General features: G+C 43.0%; 1 protein-coding gene across 1 annotated transcript in view; it reads right to left on the bottom strand.

The window, feature by feature from the left end:
• Window positions 1-16,454, bottom strand: part of LOC144499038 (uncharacterized) — a 122,878-nt gene that overhangs the window by 95,090 nt on the left and 11,334 nt on the right. Inside the window, exon 2 of the mRNA XM_078221091.1 lies at window positions 12,458-12,526. Within this exon, the coding sequence (XP_078077217.1) occupies window positions 12,458-12,526 (69 nt within the window). The remainder of the gene's footprint in view (window positions 1-12,457; window positions 12,527-16,454) is intronic.

The following is a 16,454-nucleotide window of genomic DNA, read 5'->3' as shown; positions in this document are numbered from 1 at the left end:
ATTGTAGCAGGCGGGACACGCACCGTGCAAAGGTCTATTGACCTCGGGTGGGATTTTCTGACCTAGGGGCGAGCGTGGACAGAAAATCCCACTCTTAGAGTTATGTGCGGTTCGGTGAATTTTGCTAGGGATGGTCAAACATTGATTGCAGGTTTAATATTATTCTAAATTTCAGAATTGTAATTCTACTCTTTGCAGCCAATTAGAATGTGCGCTGACTCCCCAAAACATAAGAGTGTGGAATTTCATTGGCCTGCCCGAACATTAAGGGACAGTAATGGCCTCATACTGCCTTGGAAGCCTTACCATGCCACTAAGAATGGCAATGAGGCTGGTGCCATTTTGAAAGGGTGCCAAAGCAGCGCCTGTTCCAGGTTGTAGACTAATGACCCAAACATCGTCAGTTCAAATTCTGCCGTGACAAGTTGCGAGTTCAATAACTTCGGTATTTTTTATAATCTGTGTGATTATGAAAATAATGACAATAAATGCTACTGAATTGTTGCACAAACCCAACAGATTTACCAGTGTCCTTCAGGTAAGGGACCTGCTATCTCTGCCTGGTCCACCACACACACTGTCTTAGACCCGCAATGCCCCCCAGAAGCTCTGACTTACAAAAACAATTTTAACAATATTATTTACATCACAAAAGCAAATAAATAGAACGTTGATTCTCTTCCCTTTGCTTTCAAAGCTTCTTCAAAGTTTAGAACCAATAATAAGTTTAAACACATATATATTTAAACACCTGCTGCCAATTTGTCATCAATTATTCATGTACAATGCACACATTACAATTGTAAATCCACCACAATGTTCAAGGGCATATATCTGTCAGAGGTGAGTCATTGGACAAACATGTTCTAGTTAAATGACAATATACGAGGAAACTTGTTGCAAAAGCAGCATAATTGTACTGGAAGGCTTTAATTTTCACATTAACGGGGGGGGGGGGGGGGGGGGGCGGGGGGGGGGGGCGGTGTCAGATCAACTTGTTCCCCACAGGCAGTGCATTTTTTATTGTATTCAGAGCAGTTTTCCCAAACCACATGTTCCTGTATCAACAGGTCAAGAGACCATTTCAATTTAATACTGAGAAATGAGCCTGAATTAGTCAATAATCTAATGGAAATAGATTACCTACTGAACATTGCTTCATTCTTCTACGAAAAGTAAGATTTCCAATCATAAAGTAAGGGTTAGTAAAACATGGTGGGCGGCACAGTGGCACAGTGGCACAGTGGTTAGCACTGCTGCCTCACAGCGCCAGGGGCCCAGCTTCAATTCCGGCCTTGGGTCACTGTCTGTGTGGAGTTTGCAGATTCTCCCTGTGTCTGCGCGGGTTTCCTCCGGGTGCTCCGGTTTCTTCCCACAGTCCAAAGTTATGTAGGTTAGGTGGATTGGCCGTGCTAAATTGCCCCTTAGTGCCATGTCTGAAAGGGTTGAGGCTTGTACACTTCTCAGCCAAATATTCAAAAACCACACTTCCACTATATTACATTCTTCTATTCCATGTAATCACACCAATCATTCAACAAGGATAGGTAAAATAATAATGTAGGCCCTTTTTAAAAAATGTGTTCATGGAATGTGTGCGTCACTGGCTGGGCCAACATTTGTTGCCCATTCCTAATTGCCTTTGAACTGAACGTGCTTTGACTTTATAGACAGCGGTAGAATCAGTGTCAATGGAACTAAAGAGGCTTCACAATCTGATGCAGGAATGAAGATCCACAAGTAAGGAACTGCCCATAGAAGTTAAAACAGCAACAAGTACATCACAGACATGCCAAAATGGGCCATTCACGAGTGAGTGCTGGAGCAAGAATAGTCAATGCGAGAATTGTGGCAAAATGGGTCACATTGCAAAAACTTGTTGGGCTAGAGCAGCTCCCCCTGAGAAGAATATTCAGGAGAAGAATCTGGGTACCTTCAAGAAGAAGCACAAGTTGCATTTTACAAAAATAATTTACAACTTGGAACAAAGGAATTACAACTGTGAAGAAGAGAATGTCCAGAAATGTCATGAAGAGCTCCAACTGAATACCTTATCCATACAGAGTGAATCACATAGATTTGGGGTGATTTCAAAGTTAAGTGTACAACCCATTTGGATGGAGGTGATACTGGTGCCGCTGTAACTTTAATTCCTGAGAATACACACCAGCAAAAGCTGAAACATCTTCCTTTAAAACCAGCTGATGTGATTTTAAGGACAGACACGGAAGAGACTGTGCCGTTAAAAGGTTACATCAAGGTCAGTGTCGAGTTGAGGGGACAAACTCTCCATGGAGTTGCCTCTCCATGTGGTCGGTGGTAATTTTCCAGCCCTATCTGGGAGATCATGGTTGGAGAAGATAAAACTGAACTGGAGTGCTGTCAACAGATTGGTCGATGCCAAAACAGACCTACATACAGTACCTTCTGGATAAATACAAGAGTGTATTTGAAGAGACACTGGGCTCAATGCAGGGAGTTCAAGTGAAAATCAAGATAAAACCTAATTGTCAACCAAAAAGTCTCAAAGCAAGAACGATTCAATATGTCATTCATCCCAAGATCGAAGAAGAATTAGTCTGACTTGTTAACACTGGTGTGAGAACCAGTTACAATGAGTGGCTGGGCTACCCCCATCATATCTGTCATGAAAGAAAATGGTTTTGTTTGTATTTGTGGTGATTTTAAAACAAACATAAATCCAGTGTTGTGTTCCGATCAATATCCGCTTCCTTTAATTGAAGATTTGTTTGCTGGGTTATCAGGCGCACAGAAATTAGGCAAGATTGATCTTTCACAAGCGTATTTACAGATGAATGTGGCCACTGAGTCTCAGCCATTGCTTACCATCGTTACTCAAAAAGGTCTTTTTCATTATAAAAGATTGCCTTTTGGAATAACATCAGCACCAGCCCAATTCCAAAGATCGATGGATCAGGGTTTTAAGTGGTCTCTCTGGTGTACAACATTAGCTGGATAATATTCTAATTACAGTGACAAGTAAACAAGAGCACTTGAATAATTTAGAAGCAACATTGGAATGTTTTCAAGCACATGATCTGTGTATCAAGGGAGAAAAGTGTGACTTTTTCCAGATGTCAATTCAGTATTTAGGTCACATTATTGATAGTAAAAGTCTACGTAAAGCACCTAAAAGATTTAAGCTATTTTAGGAGCACAATTAAAGTCTGTTCTACTGTTAACTATTAATCTTGTAAATTCTTATGGCCAATTTGTTCTAATTTAGCTACATTATTGAAGCCATTGCAAAATGTATTGTGTGAAACATTCATGGGACTGGACAACAGAATGTGAGAAAGCACACAAGGATGTCAAAGATGCTTTGCAGAAGTCAGAAGTTCATAAGACCATAGAAATAGGAACAGGAGTAGGCCATTCAGCCCCTTAGCCTGCTCCATCATTCAATAGGATCACGGCTGATCCAACATTCCTCATGTCCACTTTTCTGCCCTTTCCCCATAACTCTTGATTCCCTTACTGATCAAAGTATTGGTTTATTTTAAGTTGAAGCTACCGTTACTACTTGCTTCCAATGCTTCACCTTATGGAGATGGGACAGTAGTTTCACATATTATGCCTTTGAGAGAAGAACGACCAATTTATTTTGCTTTGTGTACCCTGACTAGTGTTGAATCTAACTACGATTAGCTAGAAAAAGAAGCATTGAATATAATGTTTGGCATATAAAGGTTTCATCATTGTTTATATGGTCATCATTTCACATTATTTATGGCACGGTAGCACAGTGGTTAGCACTGCTGCTTCACAGCTCCAGGGACCCGGGTTCAATTCCCGGCTTGGGTCACCGTCTGTGCGGAGTTTGCACATTCTCCCTGTGTCTGTGTGGCTTTCCTCCCACAGTCCAAAGATGTGCGAGTTAGGTTGATTGGCCATGCTAAAAATTGCCCTTAGTGTCCTGTGGTGCGTAGGTTAGAGGGATTAGTGGTAAATATGTAGGGATATGGGGGTAGGGCCTGGGAGGGATTGTGGTCGGTGCAGACTCGATGGGCTGAATGGCCTCTTTCTGTACTGTAGGGTTTCTATGATTCTATGATTATTGACTGATCATCGATCCTTAACTACTAATCTTGTTCATATGAAGGCATACCTTCTTTAGCTGCCAGCTGATTGCAAAGATCTTCACTGATATTATCTACACACTCTTAATATACAAAGTATTGTCAATCAGAGTGCCATGCTATTGCTGATGCATTAACATGTTTATCTTTATCTATTGAGCAGGTGCCACCAACAGAGTGGGACAGTGTTAATCCTGTACATGAATAAGGAATATACCACTGTTGCCTCTTTTACATCCTTGGGAGTGGGCTAAAATGCCAAGGCAATGATTACATGTGGATTTTGCTGGTCTGTTCTTAGTCATAATTGATGCGCACTCATAGTGTCCAGAAGTTGTCATCATGAGATCTACTACAACTGAACAAATAATTGAAAATCTTGACAAAATATTTGCAAGATTTGGTAAACCAGGACAGATTGTTAGCGATAATCATTCACAGTTTACTTCACAAGAGTTAAAGGATTATCTCTAAGTATTCGGCATATAAAATCCTTACCTTATTATCCTCATCCACCAACCAATGGATTAGCTCAAAGATTAATCCAGTACTTGAACCATTGTTTAAAAGTTTCAAAAGAGCAAGGTTCATTATCACATCATGTAAATTGCTTTTTGGAATCTTATAGAAACATCACTCACACGACGACTCAAAGTTCATCTGCATTACTACGCTTAAAGAGGAGGTTGGAAACTACGTTTGACTTGTTATTACCTCCAGAAGCTTCAGGGATAGTAGGGCATCAACAACAATCTCAAGTTGCTCGTTGAAAAGTGAGGGCAAAGCAATGCTCATTTCAACAAAGAGATCGAGTGTTAGCGCGTAATTATGCCACGAGTGAGAAATGGGTACCAGCCATAGTTTTAGAAAAAACAGGTCCAATTTCTTATACAGTTCAACCAAAGATGAACTAGTTTGATGACGCCATTCTGACCAATTGCTGTCATCTCTAAATGATTTCTCCAAAACTTCTTTAGTTCCTAGTGTTCTGAACACTACTCTGGAAGACTTAGTTGAATCTGAGTTGCCTGTGATTGTGTCCCAGCTGCTGTACCACGTGAGAATGATGCAGAATTAGTTCCAAGAAGAAGTGTCCATTGAAGTTCCAAATCATAATTCTAGAATCAATTCTAGAACATGCATACAACCAAAGAGGAAAAGACATCTTCCTGATCCACTTTCTTATTGACTGTGTATAACAGTTAATGATGCACCGTACTGTGTCTAGAGTATTATTGATCCTATGTATAACATCGTAATAATTTGCTGTCATGGCCACAGAAGTAAAGGGGGAGGGATGTTATATATTTAAATGTTGCATGATTGCTTTAAGAGCTGCTTACATGGTTTGATGGTGATGTCATTGAGGTGTTTTACAAGCTCCTGCTTTAATTTCATTTTCTATTCTGTACAGACAATAGCTCCTACAATAAATCTGTTTCTGTTATTTTAAACCTATGTGAGTAAAACAACATTTTTTTTGTTTAAGACCCACAACCCCCAACATAGTGAGGACATTACAGGGACCAAGGTCTGAAACCTTGCTCCTGAATCAGGAGAAAATACCCCAAACTATTGGAATTTCATTCTGGGGATGGTGGACTTTTAACTGGCATCAGACTCACTTTCCCTGGAAAGAGTTGGGAGGTAGGCATTGTGGCTGCCAGGTGGGGAGGCAAACTGTGCAGAAGACCCACCTCAATGATCTTGGATTTCATCCTACCTTTAAAAAACACAATAAAACAAAGTGTAGCCCTCCAGTCCTCACCCCTCCTCACTCCCCACACCCCCCCACCCAATGCATCATTCATGCCAATACATGCCACCTTGTGAACACCCACCCCATGGCCTTTTGTATCCTCCATGCCAGCCTGTGTTCCTCCATCCACATTCCATGGCCTTTTGTAGTGCCTATACCAACCAAAGCCCCTTTACCCAACCTCATGGCCCGTAATAGCTTCATATCAATATAATGCCAACTCATGCAATCCATGACTCACAACCCTTTGTCCTTACACCTTCTATGCCAATTCACCTAGTGTCTACCAAGAGGCAGACCTCAGGACCCATAGTGAGATGGAATAAAATAAAGTTCTTAAGCATCTATTGCAGACTTTAGATTTTTTTAAAAACATGCTCATTCATAAAAACTTGTTCATTATACCTATTTTCCTTCAACAACATAACTCTTGTAAAGCAAACAGTTAACTCAAGTGTTTGAATACTTACAAGAACAAACATTTAATTTAAATGCTTAATCCGTTATAAAAACAAGTACTGTATTCATAGCCTCACATTAAATACTTGTGAAATCAACCACATAGCACTAATCCTGCACTGATAACTCTCAGGCTTAGGTCAAAAAGGCAGAGTGAAATAGCAAGCACTTTCTTTTTTTAAACTGCTGTGTTTTTTTATTTAAATTGAAGGGCAAAAGATTTAAATGCTTTGACAGCTTTACATTTTCCATAGCAGCTTGACAGTTCCAATGAGTTTATCCACTCTTTCTGCGAATTTATTTCTACATTTAGCAATCCCCAAGGGCACTTGGTCTTTTCAAAAGGCATGTTACTTCTCTCAGTGATGTCCCTGGATTGATCCAAAAGGATACAATCCTATCTCTCCAAAGATGTCCAGCAACACTTTGGACATTCTCTTGAAAGATATAAAGCCGACAAGACATGTTTTGGACACGCCAGTTATGAAAATTGAATCTGTTTGCAGACAGCTGTACTTTAACATGTGCGGCTCCTTTCATGAACCAAAATGTGCAAACAGCAACCCATGCTCTTTGCCCCCTCACCTGTCTCAGCAGAAATGGTGGATGCCAAGTTTGGGGACAGATTTCCGAAACCGGGCCTCCAAAAGCATTGTAGCTCATGAAAATTCAGGCCAAAGAACAGAGATAATGTTTAATCTGCACTAGGACCTTGGTTTTTCACTTTGTTTATAAATACAGACTGGTATGAAGGAAGAGAAAGTCATAGGTTTAAGCCTGTTGGTGTAGATCTGAGCAGAATATTGCAAAAGGCTATTGATCTACTCAGTAAGTAGACAAAACTGTGGCAAATGGAACTCAGTGTAGCTAAATTGTAGTTCACCCACTTAATCACAAGATTGATAGATTAGAATATTTTCTAAATAGTGCCAAGGTCGCAACTGTAAATGAGAAGGGAGATTCAGGTACAGGAATCACTAAAGGTTTGAGGGCAGATACAAAATTAATGAAAGCAACTACTGGAAAAGCTGTTTGGGAGTACAGAACTTGAGTATTCCTGAAAAAAGACATTTTGTCGAAGCTTTTTGTTTTGCACTCATCAGATCAATCGCAAGAATAGCAACGCCGGGGAAACAACAACTTGATACTGTATGAGAAGAGGGTGTTGATTGGTTGGCAAGTGGACCCTGAGCAGTAGAGGCGTTGCCATGGAGTTGGTAGTTGCTAATAGTTAACTTCCAAATATTGTTTGGAAATTTAAACCAGACAGCATAATTCTGATTGGTCAAAGCAGTCCCTGTGGGAGGAATCAGCAAATATCTATCACATATTCCTGCCATGATCATCGCACAGATTGGACCAGTCTCAGATACTGTCCAGACCCGGGATGATGTCATCTGGAGCAGGAATGCAGACCAGCTGTTGGTGAAGAGAACCGCTCCATCGGAGATAGAACCTGCAGTGAATGCAAATTCAACTGTACAAGGTTCGAGACCTGAACCTTGCTGAAGCCCTGACACCAACAGAACTGGCTGAAGAAGACAACACCTCCATTTCAGACCAAGCACAGAATCAGCCTCCAGTTACAACCCCGATGCCAGTCAAACCAACCACTGACGCCAAAGATTACTACCAGTGCCAAGCAGCAGATACCTGAGGTTCATTAGCAACCAGAACAACAAGCTGCAAACTGTTTGACTTATTGATCATTGCTCTTTGATTTTGTTCAAGTTACATTTGTTTAAATTGTTGAGGATGTTCAATTGAAAGGGGGAGGAGACGTTTCGTATTTATATTAATTTCAGAGAATAGCACTGAAGCTGCACTGAGCACACTGTGTGACAATGTGTGTCAGTGGAAGTGGCGTCACTAATTGTTAGCGCAGAATGAAGAAGCAGCCTGTAAGGAATACACCTCATTAATAAAGCTCCTTTAGATTGTCACCCTCTGTGCCTCCCAGCATCAATCCTGCAGACGCAAGTTGTCTCTCCTTAAACAGCAGAATGTTTGTAAATAATGAAATGGGAGAGTTTGATGACATCATTTGGACCACAATGCCATTTTAACCGTGAGACACAAACACGGAACTCAAACCACCAGTAGGAGCGAAGGGGAAAGCAGAGTCAGAGAGTCATAGAGGTTTACAGCATGGAAGCAGGCCCTTCGGCTCAAGTCAAACTCAAAGAACAAAGAACAAAGAACAATACAGCACAGGAACAGGCCCTTTGGCCCTCCAAGCCCGCGCCGCTCCCTGGTCCAAACTCGACCATTCTTTTGTATCCCTCCATTCCCACTCCGTTCATGTGGCTATCTAGATAAGTCTTAAATGTTCCCAGTGTGTCCACCTCCACCACCTTGCCCGGCAGCGCATTCCAGGCCCCCACCACCCTCTGTGTAAAATACGTCCTTCTGATATCAGTGTTAAACCTCCCCCCCCTCACCTTGAACCTATGACCCCCCGTGAACGTCACCACCGACCTGGGAAAAAGCTTCCCACCGTTCACCCTATCTATGCCTTTCATAATTTTATACACCTCTATTAGGTCACCCCTCATCCTCCATCTTTCCAGTGAGAACAACCCCAGTTTACCCAATCTCTCCTCATAACTAAGCCCTTCCATACCAGGCAACATCCTGGTAAACCTCCTCTGCACTCTCTCTAAAGCCTCCACATCCTTCTGGTAGTGTGGCGACCAGAACTGGACGCAGTATTCCAAATGCGGCCGAACCAACGTTCTATACAACTGCAACATCAGACCCCAACTTTTATACTCTATGCCCCGTCCTATAAAGGCAAGCATGCCATATGCCTTATTCACTACCTTCTCCAACTGTGACGTCACCTTCAAGGATCTGTGGACTTGCACACCCAGGTCCCTCTGCGTATCTACACCCTTTATGGTTCTGCCATTTATCGTATAGCTCCCCCCTACGTTAGTTCTACCAAAATGCATCACTTCATATTTATCTGGATTGAACTCCATCTGCCATTTCTTTGCCCAAATTTCCAGCTTATCTATATCCTTCTGTAGCCTCTGACAATGTTCCTCACTATCTGCAAGTCCAGCCATTTTCGTGTCGTCCTCAAACTTACTGATCACCCCAGTTACACCTTCTTCCAGATCGTTTATATAAATCACAAACAGCAGAGGTCCCAATACAGAGCCCTGCGGAACACCACTAGTCACAGGCATCCAGCCGGAAAAAGACCCTTCTACTACCACCCTCTGTCTTCTGTGACCAAGCCAGTTCTCCACCCATCTAGCCACCTCCCCCTTTATCCCATGAGATCCAACCTTTGCACCAACCTACCATGAGGGACTTTGTCAAACGCTTTACTAAAGTCCATATAGACGACATCGCCCTTCCCTCGTCAACCATTCTAGTCACTTCTTCAAAACACTCCACCAGGTTAGAGAGGCATGACCTCCCTCTCACAAAACCATGCTGACTATCCTTAATGAGTTTATTCCTTTCTAAATGCGCATACCTCCTATCTCTAAGAATCCTCTCCAACAACTTCCCTACCACGGACGTCAAGCTCACCGACCTATAATTTCCCGGGTTATCCTTCCTACCCTTCTTAAATAACGGGACCACATTAGCTATCCTCCAATCCTCTGGGACCTCACCTGTGTCCAGTGACGAGACAAAGATTTGCGTCAGAGGCCCAGCGATTTCATCTCTCGTCTCCCTGAGCAGCCTTGGATAGATTCCATCAGGCCCTGGGGATTTGTCAGTCTTTATATTCCCGAAAAAACCTAAAACTTCCTCCATTGTAATGGAGATTTTCTCTAATGGGTCAACACTCCCCTCAAAAAGGCCTTTTTCTTAAATGAGCTGCACATGTCCTTCTGTCTGGAATTTCCTTGCTAAACCTCGCTCTCTTATTAGGAACTTTCTTTAAAATTTACCACTTTGACCAAGCTTTTGATCATCGGTCCTAGTATCTCCTTATGTGGTTCAGTGTCAGCCCTTATCTGATTATGTTTTTGTGTTACAGGAACTATATAGATGCAATTTTGTTGTTGTTAAGTTGGGTTCGGTGCAGGCCCAGAGAGTTGGAGTGGACAGTGATGGGGAGGAGGGGAAGGGCTAAGCAATGACAGAGAATGGGGGACTCCTATTCTGCAGTGGGTGGCACAGTGGCACAGTGGTTAGCACTGCTGTCTCACAGCACCAGGGACCCGGGTTCAATTCCTGGCTTGGGTCATTGTCTGTGTGGCGTCTGCACGTTCTCCCCATGTCTGCGTGGGTTTCCTCCGGGTGCTCCAGTTTCCTCCCACAGTCTGAAACATGTGCTGGTTAGGTGCATTGGCCATGCTAAATTCTCCCTCAGTGTACCTGAACAGGCACCGGAGTGTGGCGACTAGAGGATTTTCACAGTAACTTCATTGCAGTGTTAATGTAAGCCGACTTGTGACACTTTAAAACTTTAGGTATGTTTTCTTGAATCGAACATTTTTCACACCCTGCTACTGTTTCTGGAGATTCTTCATACCTCATTGTTCAGCAGAAACAGATTATAGACATTCCCTCTGGATGGGTAAGAAACGTCACGTGAATTTAGTGCATGGCACAGCACAGGCTATCCCACTGCTAAACTGATCTGCTTTGCACTTGTTTTGCACCCCAGAGCAAGCCACGACACAAATCACTCCCCACTCTCCAGAATTCCCAATGGTCTGAGAGTTCAGGCCTGATTCTGTCACCCAGAAATCGGAAACCAATACAGGAGAATTGTTTGAAAAAGAAGTGAAGATATAATGAGAAGCAATTTCCTTGATGGCTTTAGTTGTTTAATGTAAAAAAAATGTTAATGATCATTGCAGTCTGTGTAATCCTGGCTGCGCTCAGATAGACATCTCCATTTGTTACATCCTCTTTAACCTTTGGCAAATAAAACTAAATTTAGAACAGGTGATTTAGAGCCACAGAGAATGAATTGAAGTGTTCTAATTAAATGGCAATTGCTAATCACCAGCATTCACTATGTACATCCTAGCATTGTGCTCTAATTATAATACGAACGTCTTTAACTTCTCCCAGCTGATTGTAAAACCCTCCCAGTATTCATGTACGTCTGCTCTCTGTTCCTTTGTTACCTCCCTACTCGACCATTCCAATGCTCTCCTGGACAGCCTTCAACCCTTTGTAAACTTTATCCATCCAAACTCTGCTGCCTGTACACTAACTTACAGAAAGTCCCATTCACCCGTCACCCCTGAGCTAGCTGACCAGGGGCACCATTCCAGCTCCTCTCCCCATATCCAACCCATTGCCTGCCTTGCCTTAGTCATGGAACTGCTTCAGCCAAACTCATGACAGGATCCTTTTGTGACTGTGACCATTGTTATAAGAGTCTGGCACAGAGAAGGGTAACGTGGGACTGGGTACAGTACTGCCCACACTGTGATGTAAAGGAACACATGACCTGAGTCTAGGGAGCTGAGCTGTGCTGTACTGGACAGAGATATGTGTAGAGGCAAGCATGGAGACAGATCCAGCTTAGACCTAATGTATGTATGTATATCATTAATAATAATTAATAAACACTTATTGTTAAACTATGCAAGACTCAGGACTTTTAATGGGACTTAACAAACTACACACTTACAATAACCATAATGTGTTATCACTCCTCATTGTAACATACAGTAGAAAATTAGTCCTTTCCAATCCAGCTCTTGCCAACTCCTTCATGAAGCTATCCAATTAGTCTTACTCACCCACTCTTTCTCCACAGCCTTGTACAATCTTTTCCTTAAAGTATTTATCAAATTGTGAGAGTTTACTGATGCAAATATAGGCTGTGGCTTCACCCAATGTTACAACAGTGAGTTTATCCGAATAAACTCTTCGAATTGTTTGATATTGTTGACATCCTCAACCAAATCCAAAGCTTTAAATTTAAAATCCTTGCCGCCTGGTTGTTTATCAATCCCCCTTCAGCCTTGCTCGAATCTAGCCCTGTTAGCTATTCGAGCCCTATATCCTGCACCAACCCTATACCCTGATTAACAGCGTCCACCTCCCTCCTCACCTCCCAGGAATACTGAAGTTCACATTCACCATTAGTTGCTCGTGTTGCAGTTTCAATGCCGCTCAGGAGGTCAGTTCTAGATTTATTGTTACTTACGGGTGCATGTGACTGTCCTCGGTGCCACAGTCTGACACTATTCACAAAGCTGAAATAGCAAGGCCGATCCTGCAAAACAAAAGCATTAAAATAACATCCTAGAGTTAAGTACAGTCTCCGTGATATTATTGGTAAACTGTTGGGAACTAACTGTGATGTGAATATACAGCCCACTTGATTGCAGCCCCTTCCACATTCACATGTGTACCATCTACAAGATACACCACAGGGTCTCACCAAGACTCCTTAGGCAGCACCTTCCAAACCCACCAGTACTACCATCTAGAAAGACAAGAGCAGCAGATACTTGGGAACACCTTCAGGAAAAGTGGTGGACTGGACGAATTGAACAGCTCTGTCAATGATTCAACACAAGCACGATGGGCAGAATGGCCTCCTTTAATGCTGGATAATTCTATATTTGACAAAAAATCTCTCAGGATATCATGTGAGAGTTCAAATTCCACTTCAGAACTTGGTCTAGCCCATCTTTTCAGTGCCCTATCTGAGGAAGTGTTGTATTTTTGATTAAAATGATTAAAGAACTTGCATCTACACACCAACCTTCACAACCATAGAATGTCTCTTAATGGCAAACCTCTTGAAGTGTACTGACGGTTATGATGTAGGAAATGCAGCAACCAATTTGCACACAGCAAGATCCCACAAACCAACAATGTGATAATGACCAGATAATTTGTGGGAGTGATTTTGTTTTGATGAGTAAACGTTTGGACCTGCTTACATGCTCTTCCTCGAAACAGTGCCATGTAAACTTCTCCATCCACTGGAGAGTGGGGCCCAAACTTCACGTCACATCTGAAGGATATCTGACAGTGCGGCACCATGTGTATTGACCCAGGTTCTATTCCCAAGTCTCCAGAGCGGGACTCAAACCCACAATTACTTGACTCAGAGATGAGAGCGCTCCCCACTCAGCTATGGCTGACACTGTCACAAAGAAACACAACCCTCCTTTCACCTGAAGAATTGCTTCATTAGCCACAGCCATTCGCAATCTTCTCATCCACAGAATCAGGAAAGCTTTTAATTCAGGCAGTAACCTTTTAAGAAAAGCTGCTGCTGAATCACTTCTGATCCTGAGAAATCACTAACTGAATCCCTTCCTGGACATTGGGGCATTCTCTTGATGCCTTGCCCTGCTCATCAGCAACGTTACTGCATTGTTTGAATGAGTGACCTCTCAAATTATATCCGTGTCCAATGCAATGACCCTGTACCAAGTCACTGCATTAATATGTTAACAGATACTTTCCTCCCAATCCTACTGATTCTCTTCTGTTTGCTTATCACTCCGACAATAATTTTCACTATTTTTCCTGGGGCCAACATTTATCACCCAAGCAACATCAGTAAAAACAGATTATTTGTTCATTATCTTATTACTGCAAATGTGTGCGCCTGTGTGTGTGTGAGTGTGTGTATGTGTGCCTGTGTGAGTGTGCGCAAGTTTGAATGTGTATGTGTTCCTGTTTGTGCGTGTGTGCATGTGTGCGTGTACGTGTGTGTGCATGCGTCAAACCCCACTATAGCAACTGGTGGGATTCAGTAAATCTGGAATTATAAAGTTAGTCTCAGTAATCATAGAAATCATAGAAATCATAGAAACCCTACAGTGCAGAAGGAGGCCATTCGGCCCATCGAGTCTGCACCGACCACAATCCCACCCAGGCCCTACCCCTACCCCCACATATTTACCCACTAATCCCTCTAACCTACGCATCTCAGGACTCTAAGGGGCAATTTTTAACCTGGCCAATCAACCTAACCCGCACATCTTTGGACTGTGGGAGGAAACCGGAGCACCCGGAGGAAACCCACGCAGACACGAGAAGAATGTGCAAACTCCAGACAGACAGTGACCCGAGCCGGGAATCGAACCCGGGACCCTGGAGCTGTGAAGCAGCAGTGCTAACCACTGTGCTACTGTGCCGCCCACAATGTAACCATGACAAGAGCGGCACGGTAGCACAGTGGTTAGCACTGCTGCCTCAAAGCGCCAGGGACCTGGGTTCGATTCCTGGCTTGGGTCACTGTCTGTGCGGAGTCTGCACTTTCTCCCTGTTTCTGTGTGGGTTTCCTCCGGGTGCTCTGGTTTCCTCCCACAGTCCAAAGATGTGCGGGTTAGGTTGATTGGCTAGGGTAAATTGCCACTTAGTGTCAAGGGGACTAGTTGGGGTAAATGCGTAGGGTTATAGGGATAGGGCCTGGGTGGGACTGTGGTCGCTACAGAGTCGATGGGCCAAATGGCCTCCTTGTGTACTGTAAGAATTTGATGATTCTATGGCAACTAACATTGATTGTTGTAAAAACCCATCTGGTTCACTAATGTCCTTTAGGGAAGGGAATCTGCTGTCCTTCTCCAGTCTGGCCTACATGTGAGTCCAGAACCACAGCAATGTGGTTAACTCCTAAATCTCCTCTGAAATGGCCGAACAAGCCACTCAGTTCAAGGGCAATTAGGGGTGGGCAATGAATGCTGGCCAGCCAGCATCGCCCATGTCCCAGGAAAGGAAAAGAAACCACCCTGTGCTCTATAACCTACAATGTACTCCCCCTCCCTTCCACCACAATTTCAAAATACTCATCCTTGTTTATAAATCCTTCCAATGCTTCACTCTCCTGCTGCAATTCTGTAATCTCCGCCAGCCCCCACCAGCCTCTGAGATCTCTGCACTCCTTCAATTCTGGACTTTTGAGTGTTTCTCCACCATTCGCGGCCGTGCTTTCAGCTGCTGTACAGCTACAGGTTACTGGGGGTGGGGGCTGTTGAGTTGAGGGCACAATCAGATTAGCCATGATCTTATTGAATGGTGAAGCAGGCTCGAGGGACTGAGTGGCCTACCCTCCGCCCCTAATTAGTATGTTGATTTGATTTGATTTATTATTGTCACATGTATTAACATACAGTGAAAAGTATTGTTTCTTGCGCGCTATACAGACAAAGCATACCATTCATAGAGAAGGAAAGGAGAGGGTGCAGAATGTAGTGTTACACTCATAGCTAGGGTGTGGAGAAAGATCAACATAATGCAAGGTAGGTCCATTCAAAAGTCTGACAGCAGCAAAGAAGAAGCTGTTCTTGAGTCAGTCGGTACGTGACCTCAGATTTTTGTATCTTTTTCCTGACGAAAGAAGGTGGAAGAGAGAATGTCCAGGGTGCGTGGGGTCCTTAATTATTATAGCTGCTTTGCCGAGGCAGCGGGAAGTGTCGACAGAGTCAATGGATGGGAGGCTGGTTTGCGTGATGGATTGGGCTACATTCACGACCTGTTGTAGTTCCTTGCGGTCTTGGACAGGGCAGGGGCCATACCAAGCTGTGATACAATGAGAAAGGATGCTTTCTATGGTGCATCTGTCTGCATGTTCATATGTTTATAAAGCTCCTTATATGGCTTGGTGTCAGATTTGCCTGATTGCACCTTTGTGTAGCAGCACGGAATGGTTTACTACACCAAAGATGCTATATAAATGCAAGTTGTTGTTGCTCTCAGGAATGTTCAGATGGTGCCGCCTAAATGCAAAATGTTCCTTCTCAGAACAATTGTTCCTCTTGATTATACTTTGGTAAGGGAATCCTGAAATTAGCTGTCATTTCAGCATGCCGTCCGATATCTGCTGAGGTCAGCAAACGCATAGTTGTTCACTCCAGCGATTGTTCCTTAATTCACACAAAATATGGCATTATAAATTAATCATAATCACCGGGGCATAAGTGAATGGTGGGCTGTTAATGGAAACTGATAAATGAGAGCCAATTACGTACCAAATTGTAGGTACTTAGGAAACAATTACCTTGTTGGAACTAATTAGCCACTAAAGGCCAAATGAAGTATATTTAGAACAGACACCACACAGGGTGAAGACATACAATGACAGATAGATAAGAAACGCTATGTTCGAGGAAAATAACAAGTGTAATGTTAATGGAAGGCAGTGTCTAATCAAGCAGAAAGAATCTACAGCAAAGCACAAT

The sequence above is a fragment of the Mustelus asterias genome, chromosome 9, assembly GCF_964213995.1.
Source record: "Mustelus asterias chromosome 9, sMusAst1.hap1.1, whole genome shotgun sequence".
NCBI classification, from domain to species: Eukaryota; Metazoa; Chordata; class Chondrichthyes; order Carcharhiniformes; family Triakidae; genus Mustelus; species Mustelus asterias.
The sequence above is the reverse complement of the archived record's forward strand: the minus strand, read 5'-3'. Positions and strand labels throughout refer to the sequence as shown.